The sequence below is a fragment of the Schistocerca americana genome, chromosome 3, assembly GCF_021461395.2.
Source record: "Schistocerca americana isolate TAMUIC-IGC-003095 chromosome 3, iqSchAmer2.1, whole genome shotgun sequence".
In the NCBI taxonomy this organism is placed as follows: domain Eukaryota; kingdom Metazoa; phylum Arthropoda; class Insecta; order Orthoptera; family Acrididae; genus Schistocerca; species Schistocerca americana.
Window position 1 is genome coordinate 573,213,265 of NC_060121.1, and position 23,826 is coordinate 573,237,090.

The following is a 23,826-nucleotide window of genomic DNA, read 5'->3' on the forward strand; positions in this document are numbered from 1 at the left end:
CACAAATTTTTAGTTGCTGCCATATATTCATAACACAACAGTTTCAGTATACCTGGACAGTTTGCAGTGATAGTACTTGAAGCTAATATGTTTTCACTGATTTCTTCCAGTCGATCCATTCATTTTATTTCATTCGATTTAGTTCATTTAAGAATTTGTTGCAATACGTACTTTTGTAGACACCGCTCAAGTTAACTTACGATAGCTAAAAGTTTTGTTTATTGATCAGGCGGGATTTTTACCAGCATATGAAATAAAGTTCTTTGATCCGATGGGAGATATATTGATACATAAATTATTATCTGATGAAATATGTAAGTATTCTGAAGAAACGTCAAGTATAAAAAGAAAGTAAAGTAGCTGTTTTGTGCAGCATTTAAGGGCTGCCAGAAAAATTCGGTATACTGTTATGGAAAGTTCTTTGTTTCAGAAAAATCTAGTCAAACGATGAGCCACGACTTGTGGTAGTTAGCGCCATATTTGTTTTCCGAGCAACAGAGCAAAGATATTCTTTCGTCAGTAACAGTAACTGAAGGTAAAGACTACTTCTGCATTCAATGTGTCAGAGTAACACCTTCCTATCTAAAGTAAACGATAACTGTATTGTATCTCTGTGAGTGAACGATGCCGAAGAGTAAAAATGTGTTGTATAATATTATGTAGTAAACAGCAACTTGCGATAGGGAAATAATACATGCTGAAAATCTGGCAGTCAACTATACAATGTCAAGACGTTGTATTATTGCCCCTTAGTCCCACCTAATTCTCACAAATAGAGAATGAAAAATCTGTGCAATGAAAATTAATATAGGTTGAGAATTCCCTCCCATATTCTCCATCTTGTAAAGCATGGATAAAAATATTGAAGTTAACTAGCAGCCCGCCTTGGTCTAATGAGTAAGAAATGAAATAAAATTAAAGAAATAATACATATAAACAACCGCAAACACATCTACAAGTGCTGCAACACGCATCCACATCCTTACAGCATACAATACAAACAGTCTGAATGAATAGAATTTTAACAGACTTGAGTCATTAACAAAATAGAGAATACATTAACTGCCCTGTCAAATTAAACATTGTGTATCATGGACAATTTAAGGCACCTGAGTAGGAAAAATACTGCTGCAATTTTCAGTTTCAGTATTAATTGTGTGCTGCTTGACAGGCACGTCGAATAAATACCCAGGCGTAACGCTGCAAAGCGTCATGAAACGGATTGAACGCGTAAGGTCGATTGTAAGGCTAGTGAGTGGTCGATCCATTCTTCATTACTTTTAGTATGTTTTGGATCCCTTCCATGTTAGATTAAAGAAAGACATTGGTCGGTTATATCAGCAAGCAGATTTTAGGAAATGGTAAAATGGTACGTGAATTCAAATGGGAATCCTTGGTGGAAAAAAGACGTCCATTTCGGGAAACACTACTGAGAAAATTTAAAAAACCGACGTTTGTGACAGACTGCAGAACGATTCTGGTGCCAACAACGTACATCACCCTCAATGACCGCGAAGATGAGATAAATCAGATCTCGTACGGAAATATAGAGACAACCGATTTTTCCTCGCGCCATTTGGTTATGAAACAGAGGAGGGAATGACTAATAGTGGTACAAAGTATCCTCATCCATGCACACGTGCTGTGCCCCATAACGTAACGAGTCTATGTGTCGTCATACTTCAGTGGAATGTTTAATATTAGTAATATGTGTGTTGTACTTGTATGTCGTGCGACTGGACTTAATGTCTACGTGCTGCATGTTTGTAAATGGAACCATATTCCGGTGTATCGTCAAACAGCAAAAACGTTATCATTCATCTGGACAGTAGGCACCTATTCTCAGTGGTCGTGAGTTGACAAGAAACAGTGTTTCTAGGGAAATTCCAAAGAGCATTGAAGTATGACCACCGTTACAGTTCCAGTACTTTTTGAACTGATAGGGTAGCAGCTTAGCTGCAGAATTTTTGTTCTACCAGATCATTCAGATTTACAGAAGACATTCTCTTCTGTAACAATCAATTCTAAATATTTATGGGCACAAACTTAAGCTATTGAAAGTCATGTGGTACAACCAGTAGCAGCTTATCGCCGATTTGTAGGACGTAGTTCAATTAATTGATCATGTAAGTACCGTGTATGTAGTAAGGATTATGGACAAGTGTTAGACTTCGTTCGACGACTAATAAAACGAACTAGCCTCATTTAAATTGTCTAGGAGGAGGTGATAATCAGATTGCCTTAGTACTGATGCTCTTTAATAACCACTGTACTATCAAATAAAGGTAGCTGAAATTAGAATATCCAGAGAGATTCACACCGCAATCTCGCTGGTTTGGATGGAACAGTGGTAGCAGGTGACAGGTAGTAAAGGTATGATGACAGATAATTCTGTAGTACTATCGGTCAGACGTTACTAACGTGAACAACGGTATCTCTAGATAACTTAAAGTGGTGTAGATGAGCTGTGGAATATTTCAGAACTCATACGCAGAATGAGGTCGTTGTATATTGTGACAGATCTCCAGGCAACATATGCAAATGATGATAAGAGCTACAGAACTGCCAGCAGTCGAATACATTGGTTAAAAGGAATCATAAATAGTTCACAGTGATACATTTTCGAGTACGTCATTTAGAATTTCATTTTTAATTTTAACGTAAGTTTCAACATGTCACCAGCACAAATCGTTGTCATGCGTAGGTCGGCTACCACTACTCATTACGTGAGACCTAGGGTGTCAGATGGTGCTGGGATACGGCAGAAGCGGCACATTCTTGTTCCAGAAATCCATCCTTTCTCCGAGCCTGTCGTGCGAGAGCGTGAAGTTGGCCTGCATTAGCAGGTAGCTGCGACTGGTGAGGTCATATGGCTCCCACACCACGGGATCCGCATCAGGAGTGGGGTTCCTGTAAAAGGAAATACCACTGTATTGTCTTTTACTTTTCTGCTTGATAAGTTATCTTCTTATATTAAATCTTGTATAGGGTGAGTCAGGAGGAAAGGTACATGCTTTGAGACGCAATAGTATTAGTAATTCTGACAAAAAACTTCATATGGACATATGTCCTATTGCGAATGGTTTCCGAGATAAAACACGTTTAATATCACTTCTGTACGTTTTTCTTTAATAACTTGAAAACCGCACACTCCAAGAGAAACGTCTCTCAATACACAATTAAAGTAAATTAAATTTGCAAAAGAAAAAAGGACTAACAGTTTGCGCGAAGAGATCGCGAGAACATTGGAAACCTCGCTCGACGCGCGTGCGCTGTAGCTTAAGTACTTTTTGTAGGCCAGTTTGATGTAGTTTTCCGAGTTGATAGACCACAAGCGTACTGTCTCAAAATGTTCGTCTCAACTTCGTATGTAGTACTGTGGTACGTTGTTCTGTTGATGGTGCGAATGGAGCGCTCTATTGCCTGTCGAATCTCTGGAACAGTTCTGAAGCGAATGCCACGAAGCGGTTTCTTCATCTTCGGAATCAAATCAAAGTCGCAAGGACCTAAGTCCAGGGAGTATGGTAGATGGTACAGTACTTCCCAGTCCCATCGAGCTAAGAGAGCAGCCCCAGCTTGCGCTGTATGCTCCCGCACTTTGGGTGGGTTGCGCAGAAAGTGTCGCAGCTTCTTTCGCATGTGATGCTCCAGAAATGAACAGTAATGCTGTGCATTGACGGCCTGCCGTGGAGGAACGTAATGCGTTAGGATAACACTATCACAGTCGTACACGAGAATCACCATAACTTTAGACTGCTCCATTCGCACTACCAACAGAACAGTCTCTGCTAACGGTATACTACGCCTTCCACATTTATGGCAACAGGTTCTACACAACGCTGGTGACTACTTTGAAGGGAAGTAACAAGTGCAAACATGTACCTCTTTTGCATCGGTTGTCAATAAATAGTTGCCACTATTTAAGTTCCAACCCTCATATGAAGAATTTATGGAGTGTAATTAAGATGACACGTCGGGGAAAACTGCGACGAAAGGTACTGCTGCTTCGTGATAACGCACGTTCCCATACTGTGAATATCGCAGTGCAGAAATTACGCCAATTCAAGTGGGAGACGCTCGCGTTCCCGGTCTGTAGTCCTGATTCCTCTCCATTAGATGGACATGGCATCGTACACTTCCAAAAAGCCTGAAATGTCGACGATTCCTTTTGACGAAGGCTTGCAGCAGGCTGTTTCGGACTGCTTCCCGTACCACAGGACGATGATTTACCTAACAATTATCTTCAACCTGGTGCGTCGTTGGGGTGATTGCCTCAATGCTCACGGCGATTTTTCCTGATTGGCGTACCGATTGTGAATTGTGTGGCCTTACAAAGGAAACCTTTTAATCACTGATTTTACATGCAGTATTAAAAGACAACAAAGGTAAGACAGCGAAGTAACATTACGTCGTTAGCTGACTGAGGATAGTACTGTTGTCATTAAACATTAATACCGATGTACTTTCATTCTGAATTTTAATCCCACTCTTGAACTTTTCGTTTATTTCCATCATTGCTTCTTTGATGTATAGATTGAGCAGTCGGGGCTAAAGACGAAATCCCTATCTTACACCCTTTTTAATCCACTTCGTTCTTGGTATTCCATTCTTATTATCTCCTCTTGGCCCCTGGATATGTTGAATATTACCGGTCTCTCCCTGTAGCTTACCCCCATTTTCTCAGAAATTCAAACATCTTGTACCTTTTTTATTATCGAACGCTCTTCCCAAGTCGACAAACGTGTCTAGATTTTTCTTTAGTCTTGCTTCCGTTATCAACAGCAAGATCATAACTGCCACTTTGGTGCTTTTGAACTTCCTAAAGTCAATCTGATCGTCTTCTAACAGACCTTCAATTTCATTCTCCATTCTTCTGTATATTATACTTGGCAGCAACTTAGATGAATGAACTGTTAAGCTGATTGTGCGTTAACTCTCGTACTTGTCAGCGCAGTCGTTGGGATTCAGCGGATGATGTTTTTCCCGGAAGTCAGTTGGTACTTTCTACAAACCAACAAGAATAATTGTTTTATTGCTACTTGCCCCAATGGTCTTTGAATTTACGATAGAATTTTTTCTCTACCTTCTGCCTCATTTTATTTTAAGTCTTCCAAAGCTCTTCTAAATTCTGATTCTAATAGTTTATCCGCCATCTCTTCCCTATCGGCTGCTGTTTCTTCTTCTATCATACCATCAAGTAAGTCCTCACCAACATAGAGGTTCTCAAGGTACTCCTTCTACTTACCCATTATTTTCTCTGCATTTAACAGTAGAGTACCTTTTGCACTCTAATTGCAAACACTCTTTCTTTTGACTTCACCTAAGTTTGTTTTGACTTTTCTATATGCCGACTCAGTCCTTCCGACAATCATTTCTTTTTCGATTTTCCCTCATTTTTGATGCAGCCATTTCACGTCAGCTTCCTTGTACTTCCTATTTACCTCATTCGTCAGCGACATGTATTTCTCTGGTCCTTAATTCCCCTGAACATTTTTGTAGTTTCTTCTTTCATCGACCAGCTGAAGCATTTCTTCTATTATTCATAGTTCCTTAGCATTTACCTCCCTTGTACCTATGTTTTACTTTCCAACATCTGTGAAATCACTTTTTAGAGATGTCCTTTTCTCTTAAGTTAAACCCGTACTGAACTATTCATTATCGCAGTATCTAAAGTCGTAGAGAACTTCAAGCGTATCTCATCGTTTCCTAGCACTTCCGTATGCCGTTTCTTTGCGTATTGATTCTTCTTGACTTGTATCTTAAACCTCTGCCTATCCCTCTTCATTAATAAATTGTTAGCAAAAGCAAAGATCGAAGACATTTTACCAAGAGTAATACGAATGAGAAGAAGCAACTTAATTCCCTTAATAAAGAAAAATTTCCAATCCGGTTTACACAGATTACGATCCCTTTCAGAGTATACCGATGAAGATGCATTAACCGCCAGCTAGACTAAAGGCCCGTGCCTAAAGACTGAAAATAGCACAGGTCACACAAATTCACAAGAACGGAAATAGATGTAATCCACTGAAATAGGACCTGTATCATTGAAATCGATTTATAGTGGGATTTTGGGACATATTCTTTGTTCCAGCATTGTGATACACCTCGAAGAAGACTATCGTTTGACATAATACCGGTCTGGGTTCGGTAAATGTCGTTCTTGTAAAATACAACTGGCTCTTTAGACGCACGAAGTAACGATTGGTAGTCACTAGTGATCTCGAGTTGATTCCCTATTTTTAGTTTTTCCGAAGGCTTTTGACACCATTCCACGGAAGCTGCTTCTAATCAAGTTACATGCCTATAGAGTACCATGTAAAGTGTGTAACTGGATTCGTGGCTTTTCTGTCACAAATGTCACAGTCCATAGCAAGTGACGGAAGCCATCTAGCGACACGCGAAATGAAATCTACAGTCCCATGAGGAAGTGACTCTGTTCTTAATTAATGTAAAGGATTTAGGGGACTACCTCAGTAGTGCGCTTACATTGTTTGCAGACGATGTCTTTTAGCATCTTGATAACTTTTCAAAAGCAACTTCAAAATTATTTCGACAGGATTACTGCATAATGCGAAAATCACTGACTGACCTTAAACAATAATTAATGTGAGGTCCTTCTCATGAATACGAAACAAAATTGCTCTAAATTTCTGTTATACGCTGAATCAAACAAAGTGAAAGGTTGACTACTCAAACCATGTTTTATGGGAGTGTCTGTGATCAGTAATCAAAACGCCCTCGGTCCCGAATTCGAGCGCCGACGTTCCTTAAATTCTGAATAAGAATCATCAGCAATGGCAGCAGAAGACTTGCGGCATAGGAAGTCACCCTCATTATGCCAACTGCATTGTCAAAGAGTGCGGAGCATTGGACAGAGGGAAAGGGCACTCTATAGCCCTGGGATGAGAAACAGCCTCTAAAAGGCTGCTTCTTATCAGCAATGATCAACGGCATGACAACGCAGAAGGTCATGGAAACCTTTCTAGATACAATGACGCAAAATATTACTACAGGTCGCTGCGAGTGGGCATCGATTTACATCAGCGGGGAAATTTTAAAGTTAGTGTCGGACCGGATTTCGAACCCAGGTCTCCTGCTTCCTAGTCAGATGCACTGACGACTGAGCCACCGCATCTGCTCGGGTTACCCCAGCACGCCTCCCGTCAGACACAAATTGTCAACTTATCCTCACACTACTGACGTAGTGCCCCTGATCCATTGTCTAGATATAGTCGCGGTCAGTGAAGTGAAATGGGAAGAAGGCAAGGATTTCTCGTCAGACGAGTATACAGCAATATCACCAGCAGCAGAAAATGGAATAACGGGAGCAAGATCCGTTAAGAATAGGAAGGTAGGACAGAGAGTGAGCTATTGTCAACTGTTCAGTGATAGGGTTGTTCTCATCAGAATCAACAGCAAACCAACACCGACATCAACAGTTCAGGTATACAAGCCGACGTCGCTGGCGGATGGTGAACAGGATGATACAGTGTATGAGGATACTGAATGGGTAATTCAGTGAGTAAAAGGAGATGGAACTCAAATCGTCGTGACGGACTGGAACGCAGTTGAAGGGGGAGGAGGAGAATAAAGTGCTACAAGAGAATATGGGAATGGTACTGGTATGAGAGAGGAGAATGACTAAGTTTTGCAACAAATTTCAGGTGGTAAGAAAGAATACTTTGTTCAAGAATCACATGGAGGATGTCTGCTTAGTAAAGACAGGGTGATTCAGCGTTCTTTCAGTGAGATTACATCACGGTGAGGCACAAATTCCGAAATCAGATACTGAATTTTAAGGCGTTCACAGGGGCAAATATAGAGGCAGCCCACAATCTGACAGGGATGAAGAGTAGGCTGAAGCCTTGGAGACTAGACAACAGGCCGGCCGGAGTGGCCGAGCGGTTCTAGGTGCTACAGTATGGAACCGCGCGACCGCTACGGTCGCAGGCTCGAATCCTGCCTCGGGCATGGATGTGTGTGATGTCCTTAGGTTAGTTAGGTTTCAGTAGTTCTAAGTTATAGGGAACTGATGACCTCAGCAGTTAAGTCCCATAGTGCTCAGAGCCATTTGAACCATTTGAACTACACAAAAAGTGGGATATGGATTTATTAACAATGAAGAAATAAACTACAAGGGCCCTGATGCTGTGGATTCTGCAATAAGAAATAGCTCAGTAGGAAGTACAAAGGAAGAAGGACGGATATTTATAGAAATGGCTACCACAGAAGTTGGAGCAAAAGAAGTAGATACAAGCCAGGAAGCTCCGAAGAAACCATGGATAACAAAATAAATACTTCAGTTGATCAACGAAAGCAGGAAGTACAGATATGTTCAATAAAATTCAGGAATACAGTTCACTTAGGAATTTAAAAAATAGCAATTGCAGGGAAGCTAAGATTAAATGGCTGCACGAAAAATGTGAATGAATCGAAAAAGAAATTATTGTCGGAAGGAGTGTCTGAGGACATAAAAATGTCAAGGCAAACTTCGGTAAAATTAAAAGAGAGAGTGGTAACGTTAAGAGTGGAAAGGGAATTCTAAGGGGATACGCCATTAGAATCAGAATTTAGGAGAGCTTAGCAAGACTTAAAATCAAAGAGGGCAGAAGGAACACATAAAATTCCATCGGAGTTCAAAAATTTTTGGGGCAGTACAACAAAACCATCATTCACGCTGGCGCTGGGATGCATAATTTATGAGTTCGGCGATATACTGTCTGACTGTGGAAAAAAACATTATCGACACCGTTCCAACGTATGCAAGAGCTGACACGTGCGAGACTTACCGCACAGTCAGCTTAACAGTTCATGCATCCAAGTTGTTGACAAGTATAATATTCAGAAGAATGGAAAAGAAAAGTGAAGATCTGTTAGAGGACGATCAGTTTGGCTTTAGGAAATGTATTGAAACCAGAGAGGCACTGTTAACTTGTGGTTAATAATGGAATCAAGCCTGAAGAAAAATCAGGACACGTTCATAAGATTTGTCGATCTGGAAACAGTGTTCGACAGTGTCAAATGATGCAAGATATTCGGCGTTGTGAGGAAAGTAAGGGTACGCTGCAGGGAGGGACGGGTTGTATACAACTTCTACAAGAGCCAAGAGATACGAGTGGCACGCCAAGATCAAAGTACAAGGATTGCAGAGGGTGTAATGAGGCGTGTAGTAGTCTGCCATTGCTATTCAGTCTATACGTCGAAGAAGTAATTACTGAAATAAAAGAAAGGTTCCAGAGTAGGATTAATATACAAGGTAAGAGGATATGAATTTTAAGATTCGTTGATGACATAGCTGTCCTCAGTGAAAGGGGAGGAGAATTACAGGATCTGTTGATTGAAATGCCATGAAACGAATAATCTAATGGGAACAGAATATGGAGAGAGAGGAGTAAATCGAAGAAAGACAAAAGTAATGACGAGTAGCAGAAATGAGAACACTGAGAAACTAAATTTCAGAATTGGTCATCACGAAGTAGATGAAGTTGAGCAATTCTGTTACCTAGGCAGCAAAATAACCCGTGACGGATGGAGCAAGGAAGACATAAAATTCCGACAAGCACTCCCAAAAAGAAAATTCCTGACCAATAGACATATAAGAGTGAAACATACATTTTAATTTGAGAGAGAAATTTCTGATAATGTACGTTTGGAGCAGAGCATACTATGGCAGTGAGACACAGACTGTGGAAAAACAGGAGCGGAAGAGTATAGAAGCAATTTTCATGTGATGTTAAAGACGAACGTTGAAAATTAGGTGGACTGATAAGGCAGGGAATGAAGAGTTCTCCACAGAATTGGCGAGGAAAGAAATGTTTGGAAAACACTGACCACAAGTAGGGACAGGACGATATGACAGCTGTTAAGACATCAGGGAATAACATTCGTGGTCCTGCAGGGAGATGTCGTGTGTAAAAACTATAGAAGAGAACGGAGAATGAGTTACATCCAGAAAGTAATTGAGGATGTAGGTTACAAGTGCTAATCTGAGATTATAAGGTTGGCACAAGAGGCGATTTTGTGGCAGTCCTCATCAAAGCAGTGAGATCACTGATAACTCAAAAAAATCTAAGGATCTAACGATTATAATTTCGAACATCTTAAATAGACAGCAAGTATCTCACACGAAATGTTCTGAGAAAGGAGAAGGGGAAGGGAACCAGTGATTACCTACACAATACTTCATCGGCCTCTGCTGGTGCATGGCTGTGTGGTATGGAAGGCTTGTTAAATAGGACTGACGGCGGATATCTACAAAGTCTAGGACGGTCAGCGCGTATCCTGTTATCGAGGAATAGGGAAAGTGTATCTCAGGTATGGTAACCATGCTGCAATGGTGATCATCAAAACAAAACTATTTTTCGTTGCATCGAGATCTTTTCATAAAATTTCAGTCCCCAACTGTCCCTTACGAACGCGGAAATATTTTGTTGACCACCGCCTACATTTGGAGAAATGACCATAGTAATAAAATTAGACTGACTAGAGCTTCCATGAAAGTATTTACTTGTTCATTTTCCCACGTGTTTTCAGAGAGTGGCAAAGACGAGAAATATTTACAAAGTGGTTCGATGAACCCTCTCAATAAAGTGCGGGTTGCAGAGGAATTATAAGAATGTTAATGAGCAATTGATCTTGGTGACGCCAAACTGACTCCCACGTGATCTGTATCGGCAATGGAGTTGAGTAAAATGATGTTCCACTACGTCAGTCTGGTGTCGTTGTCAACTGAGATGATATTTGTATGTTACTGAGCGTCTTGTTCTATATGAATTGACAATGCATGAACAGATACACATGAAACATGTAATCTACGACCCACAATATGGTAATAATTAGAGCGGTAAACCACCGGCATCCCTTAATGAGCCCATGCACTTCTTTCGACTAAAGATGGAAGCTGAAGTAATGAATAAAAATGGTCGCAAGGTTGGGTATTGAAAACGATTGTCCTCGTTACTGAGCAGATGTTAGGTTGGCATTGAGGCTGAAAGAACTGCACGGACTACCTCAGTCCAGTGCCCTTCCTAAGCAAATTTCAAATCACACCTCATCCCAGTTTGATTTTCTCCTTCTTGTCAGTATTTCCGAGGCTCTTCAGTACGGGAACAGCACTCCAGCTTTGTACGTAATGGGGAAATCCTGCCGGGGTGGTGTAGAGTATAATATGTCTGTCCAGTTAGTAGGACACCCGGTTTTAAGCCCCGACATTGGCACAATATTATTTCACTACTTCAGCTTATATTCTTATCGAAGATAAGGTCGGGGCACACTATGTCTCCAGGAAAATGTATTTTCATTAGATAAATAGATCTTTTGACTAAACTATGCTAAGAGATTTCGCACATCAAGTGTATCCCGGCACTGACTGTAGAACAGGCAGGTGAAGGTGAGTGACTGTCAATTAATCTTCTGGGCGGCACTATAGTTCAAACTACACTATATCATCAGAAGTATCTGGACTCTTATTAGTGTACATTAATATGGGGTGCGTCCACCCTCCATTTATATGACAGCTTGAGCTCTGATGGGTCTGAATGTCTGTGGCGGAATGTAAGTCCATTTTTCCTCAAGAGCCTCGTTTTTTACTGGCAAAAATGCCTCTCGTGACATACAGTGACCAATTCTGCATTTCATGTGGTTGTCCGGATACTTTTGATCACATAGTATAAGTGCTTGCATGTGAATGTGGTTGCTGTCCTCCCCGAAACTATGTAGATACTCGCAGAGTCGAATAAGTACACTTGAAACTAGTGCAAGTTTACCTTAGATTATATAACAAGGACTCTGTACGCAGCACACATTTCTGAGGAACGATAAACGAACCCGTATTTGGCGAAGTTCGTCCATAGCCGCAACACGTTTCTGCGTATTTGTTCTTCCTCCGATGCGGGATCCAGATTGTATTCTGTGTCTTTCCTCAAAAACAGGAAAGGAAGTTCCCCAGAATGTATAACTCCTGTAAAACATATAAAATATGAAACAATAGGCGTTGAGGTGTATGCGTGACATTTTGTCGGTGAACTAAGAAAATGAGTTACAGTTATATTGCGAATTTACATTCTTTTACGTACTTCATCGTGTCATCCCCTATTATAGAAACGGTATGCATTGGAACATAATGCCACTATTTCAGATTTTGAATTGTGACCTTGTGTTTAACTGCTGAATAAGCCTGAACATTATGGCAGTTAAAGAAGCCTTTATCTTTTCATTTCAAATAATCCACATAGTAATGCCATTTTCTAATCTTGCCCGCCACAAAGACACGTACCACTTACGTTCGATGTTCTCGTTTGTGGAAATATCTTGAAAACGAAAACAACAGTCGGCATTGAAAGATTCGATTAGAATGAATTAGTATACATCAAATACGCTTATTATGTGAGATGATAAGTTGAACTGCCGATGCATAGTATCAGTTAAACAGCAAAATTAAATAAAAAGCTAGCGGTCCCTATTACTCACTGAAATAGCGTCAAGAATTGTTTGAATTTGCTCTTGGAAAACTGCGATTAAAAACATGATTTGATCTAGAACTTACCCCATAGTGTAGTGGGCACATTCACCCCTCTGTAGTCGAATTCGTAATAATAAACTGTTAGGTTGGAGATACTGGCCAATTTTCTCACCAACGAATCAGTAGGCTCAAACGTTCCTATGTCGTCGTTAAACTGTAACAATGATAAAACTGTTTTCTTGTATTACGCCTGTGCAGCTATAGTGGTGACAAAAGAAAGATTTTGCAGTGTCTTAATGTATAGAAAAACAGGAAAAATAATCGAAGCAAGATATTAACGAAAAAATGTAAATTTTGAACCTTCTGGACGTTCATATTGTTGGAAATGGAAATATAGATGTACTGGACGCACTCGTAATAGTAAGACAGTCCAACGTAATTTCTTAAACACAGTGACAATAACTTCATAAGAAAATAAAGTCTTTGTACAATAATGTTCTTCTTTATATATTCCCAAATTTGTTTCACAAGGTAAATAGCTATTAACGAATATGGAGATGATCTACTGATAGGCTGATAAAAAAGTATTGTCCAGAGAGTATGTATGATCTGGGATTTGTAGGTGTGTTTTCATGAAGCAGTATCAGCCTAGTAATTTATTCCAGGCACATGTTTCTGATGGTGTACTTTCGTTGAAGAGCCGTTAATGTTGACCTTTTGTTCCATGGTATGTCAGATATCAAGAACAAGAAATCGAATAATAAGCTATCATTATCGTCTGTTGAGTTAAAGTGATTTAACTTCAGCATAAAAAACTACTGCTCACATGATGTTCTTTACTTTCTATAGAACTTCTGTGCATTGTCAATATATTACTTGGTGTCGTTGGATCTAAACAGAATCATTCGAAAATAATTACCTATTGATATTACGTTATAAAGCACACAGCTTATGAATTCTTGCCAACATTCTCACTCAAAATATGTGCGATTCAGTGTTGAGAGATTGTAGAGTCAGAGACAAGTCAGCATGGGTGATTTCACAGAAAACCTGTACTTATTACAGCCACAGAATGGGCGACAACTGGGAACTATGTGTTACGAAAATTGTAAGAAGATTGAATTACGCCAGTCGTCTGTTTACACCAAACGAGATAGCTCCAGTGGATGAGATTCTCATACTCAAAAGGATCAGTTCCATCTAGGTGTCCAGATGTCGTAATCTCTACATCGACTTGATTTTTTACTCTTACGTAACTTCCGCTTTACGAGGACCTCTGATAGATCAAAACATACCACCCAGTGCTGTCAATATGTGAATCTCTGGCCTATACTCTTTCATTTCTGATATTAATTTCAAAAATTAATTGAAAAATTTGAAAAATTAATTGAAATATGAGAAACAAGTAGGACATGCGAAGTTACTTGTTCGATTACTGTTCCACACAAGCAGGAATGAGGCGAAAAGATACTGTCATGCTCGTGATAGAATGGTAGCAGAGACTTTTTTTTTTTTTAAAAAAAAAAAGAGAGACTGCTACAGAGATAAAAGACATGGGACAGTGGATCGATTATGAACATCGACTGTTTCATAAATAACTATAGCAATGAAATTTAAAACTTGTTCGACCTATTACTTATTCTTAAAGTTTCCCAGAAACTGCTGAATGTTTGCAAGTTCCTGCCAAGACATATCACCCGTAGTACAGGGGTAGAGTCTAATTTAAGTAACCAAAACGTCCTCGGTCCCAGGTTCCAATCACACCACTGCTCAAGTTTTGATTAATAATCGTCATTGGCGGCCGAAGACTTCCGACATGTAAGTCACCCTCATTCTGCCAGTGGCCTTATCAAAGAGGGCGAAGGGGCTGACAGAGTTTCTGGATACTTTCTTGTCCTATGGGGGGGAAACTGCCCCTAAATGCGGAAGAATCAACAACGATCAACGACATGATGATATAGAAGGCAATGGAAACCACTACCATTAAAGATAGGAAACATGTATCTACAGGACAGGTGGCCAGTAATTGCAAAAGTGCCGTGATGATCTCTCCATTGGCAGAAGATTCCTGTAACGTCCCCGATTGGGATCTCCAGGAGGGGACTGCCAAGGGGGAGGTGCCCACGAGAAAAAAATTGAACAATAAACGAAAGAGTAACGTTCTACGAGTCGGGGCGTGGAATGTCAGAACTTGAACATGGTAGGAAAACTAGAAAATCCGAAAAGCGACATGCAAAAGCTCAATTTGGTTGTAGTAGAAGTCAGTGAAGTAAAATGGAAAGAAGAGAAGGATTTCTGGTCGGATGAGTATAGGGTAACATCAACAGCAGCAGAAAATAGTATAACGGGAGTAGGATTCTTTATGAATAGGAAGGTAGGGCAGAGAGTGTGTTACTGTGAACAGTTCAGGGATATTGTTGTTCTTATCAGAATCGACAACAAACCAACCCAGAAAACGTTAGTTCAGGTACACATACCGACGTCGCAAGCTGAAGATGAAGAGATAGAGAAAGTATAGAAAGTATATGAGGATACTGGAAGGGTAATACAGTACCCAAAGGGAGATGAAAATCTAATAGTCATGGGGGACTGCGATTCGATTGTAAAGAAAGAAGTAGAAGAAAAAGATTCACGAGAATATGGGCCAGGGACAGGGAATAAGAGAACAGAAAGACTAATTGAGTTCTGTAACAAATTTCAGCAGGTAATAGTGAATACTCTGTTCAAGAATCGCGAGAGGGGGCGTTACATTTGGAACGGCCGAGTGATACGGGAAGATTTCAGTTAGATTACATCATGTTCAGACAGAGATTCCGATATCTGATACTGGAGTATAAGGCGTACCTAGAAACACATATAGACTCAGATCACAATGTAGTAGCGATGAAGAGTAGGCTGAAAGAATCAATATTGAAAGAAGTGGGATGCGGAAGTACTAAGGAATGACGAGATATACTTGAAGTTCTGTAAATACATAGATACAGCAAGAAGGAATAGCCCAGTAGGCAGTACAGTTGAAGAGGAGTGGACGTCCCTAAAAATGACTATCATACAGGTTTGAAAGAAAAAATATAGGTATAAAGAAGGTAAATGCGAAGAAACCATGGGTAACAGAAGAAATACTTCAGTTGTTCGAAGAAAGGCGGAAGCCCAAAAATTTCCCGGGAAACTCAGGGATACAGAAATACAAGTCGCTAAGGAGTGAGATAAATAGGAAGTGCAGGGAAAGTAAAATGAAATGACTGCACGAAAAAGGTGAAGAAATCGAAAAATATGTGATTGTACGAAGGACAGACCCAGGATACAGGAAAGTTTAAACAAACTTAGATGACATTAAAGACAAGGTTGGTTACATTAAGAGTGAAACGGGAATTCCACCGGTAAATGCAGAGGAGAGAGCGGATAGGTGGAAAGAATACATTAAAAGCCTCTATGAGGGGGAATATTTGACTGATGTGATAGAAGAAGGAACAAGAGCCGATTTAAATTGGTAGGGGATCCCGTATTAGAATCAGAATTTAAAAGAGCTTTGGGGGGGCTTAGGATCAAATAAGGCAAACGGAGCAGATAACATTTCAGCAGAATTTCTAGAATCATTGGGAGAAGTAGCCACAAAATGTTATTCAAGTTGGAGTATAGAATGTGTGGCGATATACCATCTGACTTCAAGAAAAAATCATCATACAATTCAGAAGACTGGAAGAGCTGGCAAGTGCGAGAATTATCGCACAGTCAGATTAACAGCTCATGAGTCAAAATTGCTGAAGAGAATAATATACAGAAGAATTGAAAAGAAAATTGAGGATGAGCTACATGACAATCAGTTTGGTTTTAGAAAAGGTAAAGGCACGAGAGAAGTAATTCTGACGTTGCAGTTGATAATGGAAGCAAGACTAAAGAACAATCAAGACATGTTCACTGGATCTGCCGACCTGGAGAAAGAATTGGACAATGTAAAATGGTGGAAGAATGGTGAAAGGATATCAATGATACGATTCACTGGTGACATTACTATCCTGAGTGAAAGGGAAGAAGAATTACATGATCTGCTGAATGTAATGAACAAACTAATGAGTGCAGAATATGGGTTGAGAGTAAATGGAAGAAAGACGAAAGTAATGAGAAGTATCACAAATGAAAAACTTAACATCAGGATTTATGGACAGAAGTAGATGAAGTTAAGGAATTCTGCTACCTCGGCACTAAAGTAACCGATGACGGATGAAGGAAGAAGGACATAAAAAGCAGACTAGAAGTGCCAGAAAATGCATTCCTGGCCAAGTGAAGCCTGTTATTATCAAACAATTTGAGGAAGAAACTTCTAAGAGTACAAATTTGTAGCATAGCGTTCTATAGTTGTGAAACATGGACTGTGGAAAAACCAGAACGGAAAAAAAGAATCAAAGCACTTAAATGTGGTGCACAGACGAATGTTGAATATTATGTGGACTGATGAGGTAAGGAATGAGGAGGCTCTACGCAGAATCGGAGAGGAAATGAATATGCGGAAAACACTGATAAGGAGAATGGACAGGATGATAGGACATCTGTTAATACATCAGAGAATGGATTCCATGGTACTAGAGAGAGCTGATGAGGGCAAAAACTGTTGAGGAAGACAGAAATTCGAACACATCAAGCAAATAATTGAAAACTTAGGTTGCAAGCGATACTCTGAGATGAAGAGGTTGGCACGGGAGAGGAATTCATGGCGGGCTGCATGAAACGAATACTATTGAAGACCATGCGTGATTAACCCAGTTGTCACAGCGTATGTGCTGCTCGTGCGCGTGCGCTTGTACTGTTACTCAGCACGCTGCGCCACGAGCCTTCCACCGTGGAAGATGGCCTCAACAATATCGGATTTAAAAAAATGGTTCGAATGGCTTTGAGCACTATGGGACTTAACCTCTGACGTCATCAGTCCCCTAGAACTTATGACTACCTAAACCTAACTAACCCAAGGACATCACACACATCCATGCCCGAGGCAGGATTCGAACCTGCGACCGTAGCGGTCACGCGGTTCCAGACTGTAGCGCCTAGAACCGCACAGCCACCCCGACCGGCGATATCGGATCAATCGTCTTTAGATTGTAAAATTGCAGAATGATACCGGCCGGCTAGGCAGAGCACGAATTTTTTCTGTGAGAGAATTCCATGTAGTGCGTAGCCCGATTGATAAGCGACTCATATGCTCGTAATTCCTTTGATACATTGCTAACAGGGACCATACGTTTGACATATACGATGTAACTGAGGTTTCACTCATTTCCATCGAATGACCAGTAGAATTAAAGATTTCGGCGACAGCAGACTTTCTGGTTTGGAGGAAGCGAGTATTCCGCCGGTGTTCCACTGTGCGATCCTGAAGACTTGTTTGTCCTGTATAACATTTGCCACACTCGCCCAAAATCCCACAAATACCAACCTTGCCCAACTCGAAGTCGTCTTTAAAAGTTCGTACTTATAATAAACGTCGCCGTTAAAAGGAGTCGCTTAGATGTATTCAAATGCGATTTTTGAAGAAATTCGTTGCATTTAATCATAGATGGATAACGTAAGGTAACTCCAGCCTTAAGTCTTTGAAACGGGGAGCTGTTTGGCGGGTGGAAAGGTCCTTGGACCATAAAATAAAGTGTGCTAGGGCATTAATTTAACAAAAAGATTAAACCTTTTACAGTAAAAAAAACGAAGTTTGATACAATCCTTTAGAAGCGTGGGACTAATATGATGATTAAAAGACAACAAGAAGCCAAAATGAAATTATCAGATAATTCAACTACTAATCCGTAGTCATCAACGTCTTAATCACCATAGGACATTGCCCGTTTACAGATACTATCAAGAGAATATATCTGCACACTATACTCAGCAACTGCATAAATGACTTACGGCCCAATCACAAGTGTCTACTACGATGTAGTCAAAGTATTTTGATGTTTTAAGCAGTAGTAGTATAAGTGGTTAACAACGAGTTAAAGGGCGAAGCCAGTCAAAAAATTATTCTCATGAACTGTGCAAAAGACTTAAGGCCCGATGATATGTGGCTCCCACGGCGAAGCCATTTCAATTAATGCAATTTTACATACATGTTTCATCAAGGGTCGTTGTGCCTCGGTCATGAAGGTCAGTTTACCGTAACGCCAACCAATCTTAAGTGGACCAAATTACAACACCAGGAAGCTTAATAGCATTTGCGTCAAATACAAGATAAAAGTGTAAATGGCAGGCGGACTTGTAAAAAATTTACAATCGCTGAAGATACTTCAGGATCTTAAGCTCAAACACAGAGAGCTGTTACTGCGCAATGGCCGAGCAAAATACCGGTTTCAACTTATACTATACATCGCCCTTAAACGGTGTCACTTAGATTTACTCAAACGGGATTTTTGAAGAAAATAGTTGCGTTTAATCATTTTCAGTTGACCTGTTAAACACCGTGGCAAGACAAGCGCTTGATTTCAAGGTTGTAGGAAAATAAACAGCGACAAAAGCCGACTATGTAGATGGAATCAGCTGATGCCAATGGGCATCATCAGTAAATAAGCAAATGATCAGGTAGTTGTCACACAGGCTGCTGGTTCAGAAAATAGCAAATGACAGGCAAAACAGACATGATGTAATCAGCTGCCCAGCTGTCTTACCAAACCAGGTACCTTTTCCAAAGATGTATTACAAAACCGTTTGGTGTCACCAGATACACCAAAGCGTAGAATTAGATCTGTGATAAATAACGCATTAAGTAATGGTTTACCAGTCATGTAATACACAGAGGTAGGCAGGATATAAAACAGTTATAGTTAAGTATAACACCAAGGCATAAACCAGTCTGAAAAGCCCAGAAAGCAAATAATACTACTCTATTAAAGTACAGGAGGGCAATGAATTGAGCCAATCGGGAAAGCACTAAGCGCTAAACTCTTTTTCGATAAAATGACAATGTATTATAGGCTGGCGAGCATTGAATACAAAGTATTGTCATAAAATACAATACACTAAATAGTACACTATTGGCCATTAAAATTGCTACACCACGAAGATGACATACTACAGACGCGAAATTTAACCGACAGGAAGAAGATGCTGTGATATGCAAATGATTAGCTTTTCAGATCATTCACACAAGGTTGGCGCCGGTCGCAACACCTGCAACGTGCTGATGTGAGGAAAGTTTCCAACCTATTTCTCATACACAAACACCATTTGACCGGCGTTGCCTGGTGAAACGTTGTTGTAATGCTTCGTGTAAGGAGGAGAAATGCCTACCATCACATTTCCAACTTTGATAAAGGTCGGATTGTAGCCTATTGCGATTGCAGTTTATCGTATCGCGACATTGCTGCTCGCGTTGGTCGAAATCCAATCACTGTTAGCAGAATATGGAATCCCTGGGTTCAGGAGGTAATGCGGAACGCCGTGCTGGATCCCAACGGCCTCGTATCACTAGTAGTCGAGATGACAGGCATCTTATCCGCATGGCTGTAACGGATCGTGCAGCCACGTCTCGATCCCTGAGTCAGCAGATGGGGACGTTTGCAAGACAACAACCATCTGCACGGACAGTTCGACGACGTTTGCAGCAGCATGGACTATCAGCTCGGAGACCATAGCTGCGGTTACCCTTGACGCTGCATCACAGACAGGAGCGCCAGCGATGGTGTACTCAACGACGAACCTGGGTGCACGAATGGCAAAACTTCATTTTTTCGAATGAATCCAGGTTCTGTATACAGCATCATGATGGTCGCATCCGTGTTTGGTGACATCGCGGTGAACGCACATTGGAAGCGTGTATTCGTCATCGCCGTACTGGCGTATCACTCGGCGTGATGGGATGGGGTGCCATTGGTTACACGTGTCGGTCACCTCTTGTTCGCACTGACGGCACTTTGAACAGTGGACGTTACATTTCAGATGTATTACGACCCGTGACTCTACCCTTCATTCGATCCCTGCGAAACCCTACATCTCAGCAGGATAAGCACGACCGCGTGTTGTACGTCCTGCACGGGCCTTTCTGGATACAGAAAATGTTCGACTGCTGCCCTGGCCACCACATTCTCCAGATCTCTCACCAACTGAAAACGTCTGGTCAATGGTGGCCGAGCAACTGGCTGGTATCAATACGCCTGTCGCTGCTCTTGATGAACCGTGGTATCGTGTTGAAGCTGCATGGGCAGCTGTAGCTGTACAAGCCGTCTAAGCTCCATTTGACTCAGTGCCCAGGCGTATGAAGGCCGTTACTACGGCCACAGGTGGTTGTTCTGGGTACTGATTTCTCAGGATCTATGCACCCAAATTGCGTGAAAATGTAATCACATGTCAATTCTAGTATAATATATTTGTCGAATGAATACCCGTTTATCATCTGCATTTCTTCTTGGTGTAGCAATTTTAATGGCCAATAGTGTATATGAGGCATGTTGTGTAAAATCAACCTTAACGGTATTAACTCTGAACACTACTTTAATAAAATACTAAATGAGGCTGGCAAACGTGACAAAAAAGTCAGAGCGGAGACCCAGTAGAATGATACGACAGACAGCATGACTTGCGGAGACAAGCCAGCCACGCTGCTCAGAAGCATTGCGAATGGACTACCAAGTCTGAAACTTGACAAACATTCTCCGCAAATCACGAATAGGAATCCAGAAAATAGGCCACATGCAGCCAAGTATCAAAACAAAACCGAGCTTCTTTGATTGGTTCACAACTGTGGACTAGAGTTACAACACAAATATCATGTGGGCGCGGGAGTAACCAAGATACAATGGTTCACGCATAAGGAGAGAATAAAGATTACTGACCATTGCAAGAAAGTCTCACCAAACAGTCCACAACATGGTCACGCAACGGTTCCCTGAGTAGGCTTGCTTCCTTCAACGGTGGAGCAGGTGCAAGATAACTTCAACTGGCGTGATGGCGCCAGTAACCCTCCACAGGACCTGCTGCCGCATTCCATCTATGTTCAGTCCGGCACAGCGCTTACAAATCCACGGCAAACACGGTCCACTACTGCCAGCAAGCGATTTCCCCAAAGCTAGCCGAGAACGGCCGTATGTCCGTGTCCGCTACTGTTGATTCGAGCCGTCTTGGGGGGCCAGGCGTCTTCCGGTCTCCCAGCAACATGCCAAACACTGGGCAGATGCAGTTGATAATAGAGTAACAAACCAGTCGTACACACAGTGTACAATTGTGCCTACTTCCGTGGAAACATTCCCTGTATACACTATTGATCAAAAGTACCTGGACCCCCCTAAATCATACACAATTGGTCAATAGATGTCGCTAGATGAGGACCCGCCAATATACCAGGAGGTAGGGAATGCTGTTGTCGGTAGTGAAGCAGTACCAGTGAAATGAGTCTGTCAGAAGAGCTCAGTGACTTCGGATGTTGACTAGTCATTAGATGTTACCTGAGTAACAAATCTATCAAGGACATTTAAATTCTTCTGAACCTGCTTAAGTTGACAGTGATGTGACTGAAAAGCGGAAATGCGAAGTAACAACCACATCAAAATAAAAACCACCCAGACCTCATATACTGACGGACAAGGAAGATCGAGCATTACAGTGGGTCGCTGCAGAAACATAGTATGAATTCAGCGGAGGGAATAACATGAGAGTTCCAAAGAGCTGCCAGCAGTCCAGGTGCAGCAGCGACCGTATGTAACGAATTAAAATGAATGACGTGCAATGATCCGGCAGCTCTTCACATGTAGTGTTAACAATAAAGTACAGAGAAGGTGTTATGGGAGGTGATTTTCATGGTTAGTGTGTGGTTCCCTTATTGAGCTTAAAAGAAGACGCTTAATGCGGAAGTAGATTAACACATTTTGGAACGTTGTGTACTGTGTGCAGTAGAGGAAAATTTCCGAGATTATAAAACTGTTGTGTCAACATGACTGTGCAACCTCTCATGAAGCAGCAGATGTGAGGCAATGGCCTGTGGACAATAACATTCGTGAGACGGACTTCTCTGCCTGTAGTCCCGAGATAAACCCCTGGGAACGCCTTTGTGCTCCCTGCCGCCGTTGGATAAGCAGCTGAGCAGCAAGTCGTATACTCCTAGCTCACTCATTTGTTACATAGTTTAACTCTTAATTTCTTTGCGTGTTTTTGGTTCTTGCATTGTTTAATTCATAAATTTCGGGCGTATTATAGTATTTGAGAGTGTAGCATCGTGTTTTAGTACCTGAATAGTGTAATTTCGCTTAGTCTCCTTCCGCCGCCGAGCAGTGTCAGCAGTGCGCAAGTAGCAGCATTACTGCATTTACTAGGCAATCTTGTATTTTAATAACCGTTTAAATTTTGTCGATTTGTTTGCGCTCTCTGTAGATTAGTTCAGACGTTCTTAGCAAAACAGTTTTTAGCATGGATAGGGACTGCAACTGCTGTGTTCGGATGCAGGCTGAGTTGGCATCCCTTCGCTCCCAGCTTCAGGCAGTGTTGGCTTCGGTCACACAGCTTGAGGCTGTTGCCAATGGGCATCACTGTGGGGGTCGGGATGGGGGTTTGTCGGGGACGGCCAGCTCGTCCCACGCATCCCCTGATCGGACTACGACTGTGGTTGCCCGGGATACTGCCCGCATTGAGGCTGATCCCTCACCTGTGGTAGAGTGGGAGGTCGTTTCAAGGTGTGGCAGGGGGCGAAAGACATTCCGGAGGGCTGAACGGAAAGCCTCTCCAGTTTGTCTGACGAACCGGTTTCAGGCTCTGTCTCAGGCTGATACTGATCTTCGGCCTGACATGGCTGCTTGTCCTGTTCCAGAGGTTGCCCCTCAGTCTGCAAGATCCGGGCAGTCGCAGAGGGTGGGCTTACTGGTAGTTGGGAGCTCCAACGTCAGGTGCGTAATGGGGCCCCTTAGGGAAATGGCAGCAAGAGAGGGGAAGAAAACCAATGTGCACTCCGTGTGCATACCGGGGGGAGTCATTCCAGATGTGGAAAGGGTCCTTCCGGATGCCATGAAGGGTACAGGGTGCACCCATCTGCAGGTGGTCGCTCATGTCGGCACCAATGATGTGTGTCGCTATGGATCGGAGGAAATCCTCTCTGGCTTCCGGCGGCTATCTGATTTGGTGAAGACTGCCAGTCTCGCTAGCGGGATGAAAGCAGAGCTCACCATCTGCAGCATCGTCGACAGGACTGACTGCGGACCTTTGGTACAGAGCCGAGTGGAGGGTCTGAATCAGAGGCTGAGACGGTTCTGCGACCGTGTGGGCTGCAGATTCCTTGACTTGCGCCATAGGGTGGTGGGGTTTCGGGTTCTGCTGGATAGGTCAGGAGCCCACTACACGCAACAAGCGGCTACACGGGTAGCAGGGGTTGTGTGGCGTGGGCTGGGCGGTTTTTTAGGTTA

At 41.8% G+C, this 23,826-nt stretch overlaps 1 protein-coding gene across 1 annotated transcript in view; it reads right to left on the minus strand.

Annotated features, from left to right (window-relative positions):
- Window positions 1-2,489: 2,489 nt before the first annotated feature.
- LOC124607194 (cholinesterase-like) overlaps window positions 2,490-23,826 on the minus strand; it is a 71,004-nt gene continuing 49,667 nt past the window's right edge. The window contains exons 8-10 of the mRNA XM_047139417.1: window positions 12,548-12,677; window positions 11,830-11,962; window positions 2,490-2,910 (exon numbers count right to left, since the gene is read on the minus strand). Of these exons, the coding sequence (XP_046995373.1) occupies window positions 2,742-2,910; window positions 11,830-11,962; window positions 12,548-12,677 (432 nt within the window). The 3' untranslated portion in view covers window positions 2,490-2,741. The remainder of the gene's footprint in view (window positions 2,911-11,829; window positions 11,963-12,547; window positions 12,678-23,826) is intronic.